The 15191-nt window shown below is 36.7% G+C and overlaps 1 protein-coding gene across 14 annotated transcripts in view; it reads left to right on the forward strand.

The window, feature by feature from the left end:
* The window catches only part of SUCLG2 (succinate-CoA ligase GDP-forming subunit beta), a 363845-nt gene that overhangs the window by 163821 nt on the left and 184833 nt on the right, over positions 1 to 15191 (forward strand). For all 14 annotated transcript variants that reach the window (XM_024123817.1, XM_055079886.1, XM_055079884.1 and 11 more), the window contains 2 exons: positions 3866 to 4027; positions 5938 to 6080. In XM_024123817.1, the coding sequence (XP_023979585.1) occupies positions 3866 to 4027; positions 5938 to 6080 (305 nt within the window). The remainder of the gene's footprint in view (positions 1 to 3865; positions 4028 to 5937; positions 6081 to 15191) is intronic.

The following is a 15191-nucleotide window of genomic DNA, read 5'->3' on the forward strand; positions in this document are numbered from 1 at the left end:
CTTCACTCTGTATGACAGACTCTAGGTCCATCCACCTCACTACAAATAACTCAATTTCGTTTCTTTTTATGGCCAAATAATATTCCATTATATATATGTGCCACATCTTCTTTACCCATTCATCTGTCGATGGACACTTAGGTTGCTTCCATGTCCTGGCTATTGTAAATAGTGCTGCAGTGAACATTGTGGTCCGTGACTCTTTTTGAATTAGACAATCCATTTTTAACCCACCAGTTCTGAAAGTGTACTTGGAGGGGTCTTTCAGGGGGCAATTAGCATATAAGAGTCAATCAGTATTCAGGGATTGATCTACTCCTTTTGTGCAAGCTGAAAGTTTTGGTTTATTTTGTTTGTTATACTTTTTTGTTTTCACACTAGTATGATGAACTTTCCTCAGTTTCTCCTTCACTCATACAAATATGATACCTGTGACTATTTTTTCAGTTGTTAAAGCAGGATACAAATGTGATGAGAACTGTGGCTTAGCCGGGATTGGCAACCTTTTTCTGTAAAGGGCGAGTTAGTAAATATTTTGGGGTTTGGGGGCCATTTAGTCTCTATTGCAGCCACTCATCTCTGCTGTTGTTTTGGGACAGCAACCATAGAGGTGTGTAAATGAATGGTTGTGACTGAATTCCAGTAAAACCGCATTTACAAAAACAGGCAGTAAGCTGGCCTAAGGGCTGTATGTACTCTGCCACTGCCTGACTTAGAGTCTCACTTGGGGCTGTTTTAGACACATCTGTAGCCTCCCTGGCCTTATGCAACGGTGTGGTGTGATTCAAGGATCACCAAAGTCATCTCTTTCATCATCATCCTTTAGGCAAAATCTCCTTCTCTGTCAGTTCCAAAGCCTGAAATGCCAACCATTAAAATCCTTCCTGTGGGAAAATTCTGATGTATTCAGAAGATCGTATTTTTATTGAAAACCATAGGTAACCTGTACATGTGTAAACTCCAGTAGGCATTAGTTTAGGTACTCTAAACAGAAGTCTAGGATTATAAGGGAATGGGACAAAGTACAGGTCACTTTTAGGGATAGGAAGAGAAGAGAATCCTGTAGCCTGGGCCATAAGGACCTATCGTATTTCTGAAGCCCTAAGAAAGCACTGTGCATGTAGAGGATGGCATTGGTAATAATAAAAATAACCAGTGAGTGTCAGCTGTCAGTGAGGCTCAGTGCTTTGCATTTATCCTCCCCTTTCTTCAGTACAGTGCAGTAGAAAATACTCTGGTCCCCATTTGACCAGCAAGGCCGCTGGGCTTAAGAGAGACGATGGCCCCCTGCTTAGGAAGTGTGAGAGTTATAATTCATACCCAGGTGTTTTTGAGGCCAGAGCCTGCGTTAAATGGTCAAGTTCAAGGGAAAACTTTCAGATGATGTAACATTATGAACTGAGATTGTAAGGCAGGAAAGCGCTTTGTACGTTTGGGACCATTTTAAAAATATTGAGCAGGTTTAACAAATATGTGTCTAACAGAATCCATGTACCTCCTTAAAATGCTTTATCCCCCCTCCAGCGCCACCCTCCCCGAAAAAGATTTAGGCATTAATGGTGGCAATTCAGTTTTGGATATTTTTCCTTACTCCTTCTTAAAGTTGCCTTACTTACTTCCTGTTTATGTAGTGTTTTTAATGTCTAAAAGCACTTGGACATACATACATTGACCTAATTATGTTAATTTTCTCTACAGAGGGAGAACAGTTGGCAAGGGACCGTAGTAGATACACCTTTTTTCGTAACTATAGATAACCCTATCATCCCACAGTCACTATCTTTAGGTCCTAGGTTAACTCTAAAGTTCTCTCAAGGTGGTCCCCAAATAGTGAACTCATTTCTGTACTTGGCATACATATCATATTACAAGAAAAAGAGTCTTTTGAAAATCTCATTTTGCAGGCATTTAGCTGGGACTGCCTTCTGCTCTTTGCATACATATCCATTAATTACGCTCTCTCTCAATTAGCTTGTAACTGTAGTCTTTGTAAGGGGCAAAGATCAGCCTGGACCTATTTTGATTTACCGGTTTATTAATCTTGACCAAGAATTCTTTTATTTGAAACTCTTCACTTAGGAAGTCAATTTGATAGCATTTGCCCATTCATTCTGAACATGTTGGTTTCAAGTAATCTTGCCAATGAGTAATGGAGGAGCTAAAATTACTAATAAATTAATTAATATATATTTGTAAACCCAATGGAAAGCCAACAGTGATGTTGCTTTCCTATCGATTATTATACCAGTCATTAATTGCTGAGAAAATGCTACTGTAGCAAGCAGAGAACATTGGCCAATTCCTTTGGTAATGTAGGATTCCATCTTTAAGATTTCAGTATTCTGGAAAGTAATTACTCATTTGCTCTGTATATTCACAGTGTGTGGGTAAAGGGGTTGGACATTTTGTGGCAACACAGAGGACTCAGGCAGACATTAAATTCCATATAAGATTCTCCCTTGTCAGTCAGTGCTACTTTAAGTAATCTGTGGTTTGGACTTTTATTTATGCTGAGAATTCTTAGATGTTAATATGACAATTCTGCACAGATTTGTACCAAAGTGCTCAATTATTGTGGTAGAGAGACCCTTGGAAAAAACCTCTACCTGGGGTCTTTAACTCCAGGATGCTACAATATAACAATATTTCCTTTTCATAAGAAGCGAGCGGGACTAACAGACTATGGTCATTACTTTAGAGTGAAATATATGAAGGTGGTTCTTTCCGTGTCCAGAGTTAGGTGCCTATCAGCAATGCTGGAGGAGAACGGGTAATATCTAAATTCATGGTCAGAGATCCCTGCCTGTCGATATCCCAAGCAGGGTAAAAGAAGGTTATGATGGAATGTCATCGTAGACAATTACTTTCTCCTCTAAGGGATGTAATAAAAGAGATCAGATCCAAGACACCAAGCACACCACCCGTCCCCACTGCAGTCGCTACCTGTTTGTACATGTGGAAGATCTGTAAATCAAGGAAAACTCTGTGGTCCATCCCCGTCGCTGAGTGAGTTTCACTGTGCCCAGGGCTCCTGGCCAGTAAAAAGAGTTAGAGATTTCTGCCAGCACCAGAGGGTGGAGACTGGTGCTAATAATGCCTGGCAGCATGCCAATGTAACTGACTAGTCTTGGTCTCTTAATGTTTTGTATCTTGAATCACAAGAGTCATAAGATGGTCCTGCTCACATCAAGATGATGGTCTAGTTTTAGCAGACCCCACAGTAAGTGTATCAGCAGTCTAGGGATTGTTGTTTCCATTTTCCAAATAAGAAAACTGAGGTCCAGAGAGAAAGTAGGTTATTTTTATCAAAGTTACAGATTTAGTTAAGGATCAAATAATTTAAAAAAATCTATTGATTCTGGCCTGGTGTTCTTTGCACTATATCTTCTATACATATTAGTGAGGATACTGATTAAATAAAAACTTCACTTTGCAATATCAAAAGAAGGACATGGGGGACAGCATTAAGCGTTATTCTCTAGTCTCTCCTTGCATTGAAGTGAAAGGTTAAATACTAAAAATAAGAACTGTAATAAAAATTGCAGATCAAATCTGTATGTCGCTATGCCAGTCTGTAGCTTTTAATGAGTAATGGCAACTTACATTGTTATTTTATAGAAACCAACAGATATAAATGATTATGCTTTTTATTAGGATGTAAGTCCCTTGAAAACAGGGACCATGTCATATTTGTCTTTGTAGCCTTAAAGTTTAAAGGTCAAGAAAGCCGTAACAGCTTCTCCTGCCTGAAGCATGAGAAAAAATGACAATATTTGACTTTCTTTCTCCTGCACTTGTCAGCCTGAAGAACTTAATTTATAGATCCTTAGGAGATATTTAGGTATGTTTCTTTTTTCTTTATTAGTTGTCTGTTTTGATGCCAAGATAAACTTTGATGACAATGCAGAATTCCGACAAAAGGACATATTTGCTATGGACGACAAATCAGAGAATGAACCCATTGAAAATGAAGCTGCCAAATATGATCTAAAATACATAGGAATGGATGGGAACATTGCCTGCTTTGGTAAGAAAGCAGCTATATCAAAAGAATGATTTGTGGATTTTTGCAGAATTTAGGGCCCCTTGGTTTCTGAAATGTTATTTCCCAATAGCAAGTAAACATACGAGATTTTTGTAGCCAAAAACTCTTAAGAAACAACCCAAAATTTCTTCCCAAAGTTCATTTTGGCTGGTGGTCACCAGTTTAAAGCAGGGTTTCTCACTTCTGGAACTATGAACATTTGGGGTTGGATAATTCTTGACTGTGGGGTGCTTTCCTGTGCTGCATTTTCACCAGTTGTGACAACCAGAAATGTCTCCAGACATTACCTTTTGGTAAGCACAGTCACCCCAGTTGAGGACCACAGCATTAAAGTATTTCAGTTAAACTTTGATTAGTAAAGGTCAGAACTTCTGCTACTCTAGTCAATGTTAATACGTTAGGAATTATTCTGAAATTTGGGTTTAAGATAAATTGCTTTCTTAGAGGAAGTAGAAGAGAATGAATACTTTAATCATTATACTAAAGTTTCAGGTGCTGTGAAAACCAAATAATAAAATGTTTACCCCATTATGTCAGTTTATTAATAAGACAATTGATTTTATCATAGTCATCTAAATTTGTAAAATTGGCTTATTAGCAGAGATAAGAATGGGTCTTTAGAGGCAATACAATTTCTGCATTGTCTATAGCATATGGTACTGAGATTTATACACTTCTCCATTTCTGGTGGAAGCAATTCATTGCACTTGAAACCGAAGTCTTAATCTTAATGGAATTAAAATAAAAAAGATTTGTAGCTCATTAAACCAGCAGTATCATTATATTCAGAACTGAACAGACCTCATCCAGTAGTTTGCTGTTCAAAACAGTAGAAAATGACACCCAATTACAAGTGATACCAAAGGCTCTTGCTTTGTTTTGGAGTAAAAACTCTGATGTACCAGATCACTCACATCATTCTGATCTTGATAAGTTAATACGCTCTCAATATTTGTAGGCGTTTAGAAAGGGGAAAGATATAATGGTGTGTTTAGAGCAAATTAAATACATATTCTTTGTATCCCCTGTAGGAGTGTGCATGATTTGGCCAAGGTAGCATCTCATAAGCTACGATTAACACATTTCACATTGTTTTAAGATCATATATAAATGATTTTTATTTTAGTTGTCCCAGACTTTTTTTTTTTTTTTTTCCCGGTTTATATATGTAGGGTGTTGGCAACATTTTGGTTCTAGTATTAATGATCAGGTTGCTAGTGAACATTTCTTATATTAATTTGAAACAGGAACGGGAGTTAGGAATATTGTTTTGATGCTGTAATTTGTTCATTTGCTTTCTAAGTTTCTCAGAGAACACATAAGCATGCATGGTTGCGCTAAATGTAGAAGAGTGTAGAGCCCTATTGAAGTTGGGACCCCTGTGGTTCAACCCCAGAGGGACGCCACATTCAAAGGAGCATATTCTCAGCAAGCAAAAAATTGAAAGAATCACATTCTTTACTCAAATCTCTTAAAGAATATTAAAAAGAATGTAATTCGTAAGCTCTAGCAGCTTTTCATATCCTTTTTCCTCTCTTTCCCAGTTCTCTTAAACTCCGTACTTTCCAGAACCTAAAACTCCTTCCTCTACTAACAGTCCAAATTTATTACTTACTTAAGCTCTTCCCTTCTTTGTGTTTCCCAGATTGATGTACCTTCTCAATAAATCCTTCTTCCCATTCCCAGGTCTTTTTTGTTTATTCTTTGTATGCACATTTCCTGATTATTCTTAAAGTCTATGAATTTATCTGGTTGAATAGAATTTCCAGCAGGGTGGAAATTGGCCAAGTAAAGTCAGGGTTCTCTTTTAGCAATATGGGGGAGGGACAAAATTTATGCACCCTTTCATGTTGTTAAATTTATCCTGTCTTGTGTGCCGTTGCATTTCACAGTGAATGGTGCTGGACTCGCCATGGCTACCTGTGACATCATTTTCTTGAATGGTGGGAAGCCAGCCAACTTCTTGGATCTTGGTGGTGGTGTAAAGGAATCTCAAGTATATCAAGCATTCAAATTACTCACAGCTGATCCTAAGGTAACCTCTCTCTTTGTAGGGGAGATTGCATGGTGTAATGATTTCTCACCATCAAGGTCTACCTTGTTCCTGCTGCTAAGGGTTAATAAGCCAACCCATGTACTTTGCAGCCCCAGGTGCAAATCCTGCCTTATATCCCCTTGGAATGCATGATGGTTGAAATCATCTGGGTGAAAGGCTGATAAGTGCCCCTAGGATTTTATTTCAGGGTATGTGCTTACGAAGTTCTGGGAGGTAGAAGGAAATTTTTTTTAAAAAGTGTAGTGCAAATAATGAAACATTGGTTGGCATGAAATATTTTTTGGGTCCTTCACACTGAAGCGATTAGTTCTATGCTTATGTGACTTAGGACTGAGTCTCAGATTCCTTTCATAAAGATACTGAAGATATTATAAGATTAAGACAGAAGAAAGTTACAGTCTTATAATATTATATATTACTGGAAAATAATGACCCCCACCTCCTCCTATATGCTTTTCCATTTTCATCTCTGACAATTACATACGTTACAGTTCGTAACATATGCTCTAAGTAGCATGTAATGTTGTTTCATGGGCATCTTGTTAACTAGAATGTAGCTATCATACTCATGCTAGGTGCATAGAAGGTATTCAGTAAATATTTAATCAATTTAAATACCAGTATGGTTTGTTTCCATTGTAGGTATTCAGTTGTCTATGATAGCACGATTTAGGTGGATATTATTATATTGAAAAGACTAATATTTTTTGAATATCTGATATATGTCATTTAATTCTCTTCACAATTCTTTGGGGTAGTGTATATAGCATAACCATATGATTGTAAACTTTATTTGAGAATCATTATCTTAATATTGTTAATATGTGACACATTCTCTTGGTTCCTGACATATCTGAAGACATGGGAAATCTGAACCATCACTGAGAAAATCATGAATGAAAACAATATCAGATTCTTTTTAAAGAAATGTTGTCTGAACTTAATATGGAAGCTTCCCACTCATGAATAGACTGGCATTTTGGGTCTCATGTGCATGCAGTTTTGTCTTCGGTTAGTGGTATGCTTGTCTGTTTTCATTATGACTTAGTTGGTAACCTTATGTTTTTGCTGTCTTTTCCTTCTGATTCACATACACACACATAAAATTGTTAAACATTATTAGCAGCTTATCTTCATTGCTCCAGGGTTGTTCAGGAATAGCAAAGTCACTGAAGTCCAAAGTCACCCAGCCGTGAAGGGTCTGCAGTTGATTTTTCTGTTTACGAGAAGCACCTCGTTTTCATTGGTTAAGTAGGAATATTATCAGAGGCTCTGTAATCATTTATTTATTCATTTATCCCTCCTTCCTACTCCTTTCTAAGGGAAGAATAATTTTTATCCCAGAGATTTTCAAACCAATTGAAATCTGTAAATACCATGGACATAACACACAGCTCTTTAAACTGCTTGAACTACAAAGTACCCAGAGGACAGGCAACTGTAATGAAATACTGTACATTTAGTGAAACTCAATGCTGAGAATTAAAGAGAACCGTCAAAGGATTAAATCTAACAGGACAATCATTGCATTTTCTTTGGAATATCTTTTCTTAGGGGCTGATCCTGAATTTTAATTTCATAAAAGTACAGGAAGGGAATGAGAAACCACTTGGAGAGCTTTTTTTTGTTTGTTTTTGAAAAAAACCAGTCTCTTCAAAAATGTTGACTTTACCCTATAGACTATTTTCAAATGCTTGGAGTATTTAAACTTTTTTGAGATTTGACTGTCATCTTGTATAGATAAAGGTATGTGGGAGTTATTTTATTTTTCTCATGCTATATCAGGAAAATGCATGCTTGGCTCATCTCACAGTACATTTTCCAAATCTTGAAATTTCAAAGCCGGTTAAAAAGCATAGAAATGTAATGGGTATTTTCAATCCTGGCATTGTTTCACAGATTTCAGAGAACAGAGGCTAAAAAATAGTTTAGATGAATTGATTTCATCTTGCAAGGAAACTCGTTATAGTTCTGGCAGTAATTATTTCAAGTTGAACCGCATCCATTTGCCCAGAAGTAGAGATTCCCCAGAGCCCAAAGCTAATTATTTCAAAGGTATTGATTTTCTTGTTAGATATAAGGATTAGTCAGTTGAATACCCTGAAACTCAAAATTACAAAAGGCCTGTTGTTGTTAAACTTAAATCAACTGATACTAACAACTACTTGTTTGTTATATGTACAGGCTGATTCTCTTGATCAAGTAATAGGCATCAACATTCAAGAAAAATATTATGGATTGGCATATGTTTCCACTCCTAATGTCAGCCATGGAGCTGAGACTTGTGTTCCTTTCACTTGACTATTAGCCCAAATGCTGATTTTCATTGGGACCTAACACACGTACCTTTATAACTGATCTGTTCCTTATTTGTTTGTAATATATATGAAGTGAAGTTCCTCTGCCAAACTGTCTAAAGCAAGAGTGTTTACTAGATAGCTTTCTAAACTGGATTCCCATGAAGTGTATCATTAAATATTTTATAATTCTCTTATTTTCCAGCTGGGCTTGAGATGAGAGAAAGGTAATAGAGTTTGTTCTGCTGGTGGTAGAATAGATATGATCTCACCCTCATCGTTTTAACTTCCAGGATTCTAAACATTAGTGTTCCTAAAATCACAGGGAGTAAAATTGATATAAAATAAAAAGTAGAAGTAGGATTTTGTGGTGATCTATAAAGAATTTGAACACATTTAAAGGAGAAACACTATCAAGAATGTTAGCCTTAAGTTTTTGTTTTCCTGATTGGTGCTTTGGCTTTTGTTTCTAATTTTAAATTTAGAATTCCAAAGGTGTAGAAAATGAGTGCAACAACATCTGGAGTATGTAAAACATCTTGCATAAATGAATTAAAGAAAAAGATGGTTCATATGAATCTCAACAGTAACCTCGACTGTATTGTCTGAAGTTAAGCAAATTTGTTGCCCTCGGGAGGCCTGATTTTGAAAAGCAATAGCATATGATTGGCATTAGTGAAGTCACTTCACTTAATTTGACTGTGCTTCCTGGTTTAGATCCAACTTAGAGTCAAATTTTCAAAGCCCTTTAAATGTCTAGCAAGAAATGTGCTGTATAAACACCAAATACTCGGGCTTCCCTGGTGGCGCAGTGGTTGCGCGTCCGCCTGCGAATGCAGGGGAACCGGGTTCGCGCCCCGGTCTGGGAGGATCCCACGTGCCGCGGAGCGGCTGGGCCTGCGCGTCCGGAGCCTGTGCTCCGCAACGGGAGAGACCACAGCAGAGGGAGGCCCGCATACCACAAAAAAAAAAAAAAAAAAAAAAAAAAATGCCAAATACTCCTTTATGAAGGAAGGGATTCTTGGTGGGGCTCTGGTGCCACGCAGCCTGGGTTTCAGTCCTGTCTTTAACACGTATTGGCTGTGGGACCTTGGGCATGTCATTTAACTTTTTTGTGTCTTGGTTTCCTCTTTTATAAAATGGAGATAATAACAGTACTTATTACCTCAGAGGGTTACTTTATTGCATGAATTGAGATACACACATTTCCAATTTAAAGGGGCAATAACTTCACATGACAGTACCATCTAAAAATTTAATAAACTTTTATTAAAAGTATAACTTACATAGAGGACACTATACAAATCTTAAGTATATAGTTCGATGAATTATGACAAAGTGAACATATCTGTGGAACCTCTGACCACATCAACAGCTGGCCAGCGTCATGGCCTGAATGTTTGTGTTTTCTCATAATTTATATGTTTAAATCCTACCCCACAATGTGATGGTATGAGGAGGTAGGGCCTTTGGGAGGGAATTAGATCATGAGGGTAGAGCCGTCATGAATGGGATTAGTGCCCTTATAAAAGAGACCCCAGAGAGCTCTCCCACCTCTTCCACAGTGTGAGGACATAGCTAGAAGTTGGCCACCTGTATACCATTAAGTGGCCACTGAATCTGCTGGTGCCTTGATCTTGGACTTGCCAGCCTCCAGAATTGTGAGAAATAAATGTTTGTTGTTTAAACCACTCACTCAGTCTATGGTAGTTTGTTATAGCAGCCTGAATGGACTAAGACCGTCACCATCCCAATAGTCCCTTATGCCTCCCCACTATCCTCCCCCTACCCTGCTTTCTTCCCAAAGGTAACACTCTCCTGACTTCTAATATCAAAGATTTGTTTTGCCTGGTTTTGAGCATAATACAAATGGAATCATACATTGTATACACTTTTGTATTTGCCATTCTTCACTTGACTTTTATTTCTCAGATTCACTCATATTTTATGTAGCAGTGGTCCACTTATCATTATTGCTGTATAGTATTCTATGGTGTGACTCTGCAAGAACTTTTCTGTCATCTTCTATTGATAGACATTTGTGTGATTCTTATGTTTGACTCTTATGAATAATGTTGCTGTGAACATTCTCATACATGTCGTTTGGAGCATATTTTTGATACTTGGAGCTAGAATTTCTGGATAATAGGGTATGCATATACTCAGCTTAAATCGGTACTGCGAAACAGTTCTCTAGACGTGACAATTTACATTTTCATAGGCGTGTGTGGGAAGTCCAGTTTCTCCACACCCTCATCAACATTTTAGTCATTCTGGTAGGTGTGAGGTAGTATCTCATTGTGGTTTAATGCCTTTCCCTCATGTGTTTATTAGCTACTTGAATATACTCCTTCAACTTCTGTCACCTCATGTATAAAGTAGACCTGAAAATAATACCCCAAAGCATTGTTTTATTATCGTCTTAGATATATGTGGAAGTACTTGGCAAACCTTTCTAAAGCATGATGAAAACTTTAGCTTGTGTTGGTTTTTTTTTTTTTTTTTTTTGAGTGTTCATTTTGATTATCATTTTAAAGGCTGAGATTTAGAATTACTGAAACAGTTGGGGAATAAATGGTCGTCTACAGAAATGGGAGCTGTCTGAAACAGTTCATTGTCACCAGTGTTACTGCCTGGGTTGTTTTGAAATTGATGAAATGTGTAAGCAATTCAGTAGCTTGCAGTGATTCTCCCTTCAGACAACCAAGAAAACACAGTTTAATAAAGGGAGGATTAAATTCATGTTTGGGAGAACCACAAAATATAATTTGGTATAACTGAGGAGAGGCCAGCTGTTTTAGCTCTGTGGTAAGTGCTTGAAAAGTCTTTAGAATTTGAGGCCAGGGACATAAAACTGCACACTGTATTTTTGATAAAGGGTTTATGCAAAGGCCTTAAGTTGTAATAAGTACGTTTTAGAATTAATACATACTAAATGCCTCGTGTATTGTTGATTATCATATATTTAAAAACAAAACGGTATCCTCTTTTACTCTTACATACATGCTTCTATCAGAGGCATGAAGAAAAACTTGTTTTATTACATGCCACATGTATTTGCTGAAATGCCTTATCTGCAAGGGAATATTTATTTTGGGGGTTAACAGAACTCTTTAGGGATTCATTTTCAAATATATTTTAAATATGAGTGATATTTTTGAAATGATTACCCTGCATCTCCATTCTTACAGGCCAGTTTGAAAACAAATTTTACTTTCATATAGAGTCGAAAAGCAGCCATTCTTTATGGTGATCATCTACTTGATAGCCTAGTCTGAAAAGAATAAAAATGCTTTTGTGCTTCTCGACTTGCAACCTGTCATTTGGTTTCCCCTTCCCCTTAGGATAGCCTCTCATTTAGGGTAACCACTGTGCATACCCTGGAGAGTGGAAAACCATCCTCCCTGGGCTCATTTCTCTTTGCAGTGGTTTTCCTACTGTCATGAATTCATAAATGCTGATTTTGCATTTCTTTTCCTGATGTCCGTTTATCCCCAATTTCCAAGACTGTCAGGCTCTCTATGCCCAACTTACTTGCCAATACTGTAAGAGCCAGGCCCTGGCTCTTACAGTATTGGCTCTTTCCGTATCTCACACATGATCAGTGTGTCTGATAGCTACCGCATTTTCAAAGCATCTCTGATGGAACACTCTAAATCTCTTCTCATGCTCCTTGCTGACATAGTCTCAGAAATAAATAAAAAATAATATTTGTACGCTTTGCTCTGCTTCTCAAAATTCAGATTTTAATACGCCTTACTTTGTTTTGTGGTAAGTGATTTAAAGAATTTAACAGACTTTGGGATATTTTAGCAAATTTTATGATTAGTCCCAGCATGCTCAGTAATTCATTATGAATCCTGTATGGAGAGGCCTTTGTAGATTGTTAAAGAGAAATGGACCACTAATCAAATTATAATATCATATAGGTTGGAAATAATATATCCTTATTACAAGAGTTAGGATTTTTTTTTTCTTCTTAATGTTATTGCATTGAGAAAAACAAGTAGTTGAACTCAGCAATTAGAAAATAGTGTAGTTCCTAACAAGTTGATCAAATAATGGCCAGGATTAATGTCAAGCATCTCTGAATCTTAAGAATCATCTTATCATGGTAGAGAGATCAAGGCAGTTTTACTGTTATTATTTTTGAGGTATTATTTTATAATCCAAATTGGCTGGTAGAGGAATCACTGGATGTGGAGAGTGAACTTAGTAAAATTATTCTGGAGAACAAGGTTAAAAACCTTTGAACTGTGAAGACCTCTGATTCTTCTGCTCTGCAGAGGTGAACTGTAGTCCGGTGGGATGAGCCCCAGTGGATTCAGGAGATTGAAGACACTGAATACTCTTTCTTCTTCCCTCCATGCTGCCCCCACCCACTGCCAGAGAATTAGGAGTGACTGTCTCATTCCTAAATGAGCAACATGTCCATATGGGCTTGCTGAAGAAATTGGCTTGACTCACAGTGGCTTTCTACATAGTGTTCTGTCTTTGTTTTAGGGTATTTTATTAAGCAGCATCCCTTGTCCCCTAATTATTAAATTAGGGAAACATAAAACAGAAAAGTACAAAAATACATTAAAGTACACGTACATAGACTTTTTAATGAATAATATAGTATAGCATTTTTGACAAAACTAGTATCAATATAACTGACACTATTATATGGTCTGCCTTTTTCACTTTGTATGTACCTTTTGCCTGTCTTTTTGCAGTACTCTACAACATCCTCAGTGGCTAAATAGTATTCACTTTTGTAGATATATGTTTTCTTAACCAGTCCCCTGTTATTTGGTATTCAGGGTGTTTCCGACTAAAAATAAAGCTCCTGTGGACCTCCTTGTATTCATAACTTTACAAACAAGTCAGATTATTTACATAACATGAACGTTGAGAAGCGTGAGGGTAAAAATGGGTGCAGAGGTTAAGTTTTTTACACTTACTGCCAAATTATTTCAGTACTAGTTGAAGGAACATAGAGGGTTTTCATCAAATAAGTTTTCCTACATCCTGGCCATCATTACTGTGACTCTTTACTATCATGAGAGGTAACATTTTAAATTATTTTTATTTTATTGAGCATTTTTGATTACTTCTGTTATGACCTGCCTATTAATATATTTTGCCCAATTTTCCATTTTTATGTCACTCTTTTTCACAGAGATTTAAAATACAGGTGTGTGTGTGTGTGTGTGTGTGTGTGTGTTTTGGAAATCAAGGGAATGGGCTCTTTCATATATGTTGTCACTCTTTTTTTTCCATCCTGTCTCTTGTCTTTGATTTGGTCTGTATAAAATTTTATTATGCCATTATATCTATGTCCACCTGAAATAGTTATGTAAAGTGAGACCACTTAATGCATGTTATTATTTTTTGCTATGATTTACTTAGTTTCTCATAAAACTTTTAGTAAGACTTTTAAAATTTGTTGCTTCGTGAATCACCATTTAAGGTCCAGTTTCAAGTAGAAACATCGTATTCCCCACCCCTCCAAATGCGACTTAAAGCAAGATGGATGTTGTGATTAAAATGGCATGGTTCTTTAGTTATTAATAAGATTCTTAGTTATTTTCAAGGTATTGAAGGAATTTTTTTCAAAGTATTGAAGGAATTTCATTGTAACCTAATATGCATTTTTTCAACCAGGCTTCTTAGTACAGTTGATTCCCACTATTTGCAGGTTCAATATTTACAAATTTGCCTATGCTCTACAATTTATTTGTGACCCCAAAAATCAATACTTAGAGTGCTTTCACGGTCATTTGCAAAAGTACACACAGTGTTGAAAAATTTTACATATCCGACATGCTTTTCTCAGTGAATCTCAATCAAGGCAAGATTCTCCTTTCATGTTTCAGCTCTCTTACAGTAAACAAGTTTCATTTTCACGATCTATTCAGTGCCCCAAAAAGTACACACAGTGTTGAAAAATTTTACTTATCCGACATGCTTTTCTCCGTGAATCTCAATCAAGGCAAGATTCTCCTTTCATGTTTCAGCTCTCTTACAGTAAACAAGTTTCATTTTCACGATCTATTCAGTGCCCCATTTTTCATGTTTTTGTCCTTTTTGGTGTGTTATTTTGCTGTTTAAAATGGACCCACATGTAGTGCTAAAGTACTGTCTAGTGTGATGTGCCTTACAGAGAAAATACATGTTAGATAAGCTTTCTTGAGGCATGATTTACAATGATATTGGTCACAAATTCAATGTTGATGAATCCACAGTGTATATTAAATAAGACACACTGAAACAGAAACAAACACACAGAAAACAAGGTTATGTACTGATAGGTTGACAAAAATGTTGTGACCAGGGCCTCTCAGGAACCTAACCCTGTATTTCCCTTAGGGGCGATGGATCAGTATTCACTAATTCAATGTTCATTGCAACTTTATAGACCATAACTGCTCTGAATAATGAGAACTGCCTTTATAAAGTTTTGGATAATTATGGACAGCTCTTCAGAATCATATGCTAGAGACTCCATTTTATCTTTTTTAAGAAAGGACATTCCGGAACCCCTAATGTGAAGTTAAGAAAAAAGCAAAAAACTTTTCTTCTCATAATTTGCATTTATATGTTTCCTAAAGGGAGGTATTTTGATTATGAGAACCTTTGAAATGGATCACTAATGGCTTTTGAGACATAGTAGCTTTATACCTATGGATTAAGTGAATAAACCTTGAGAACATTTTAATTTAGTTTTCACTTTTCAGTTAAGAATGATTTCCTTACCTGGTTAGGTCCCTTCGCTTTATGCTTTTTTTTTTTTTTTTTTTTTTTTTTT

This window comes from Physeter macrocephalus, chromosome 18, assembly GCF_002837175.3.
Source record: "Physeter macrocephalus isolate SW-GA chromosome 18, ASM283717v5, whole genome shotgun sequence".
NCBI lineage: Eukaryota > Metazoa > Chordata > Mammalia > Artiodactyla > Physeteridae > Physeter > Physeter macrocephalus.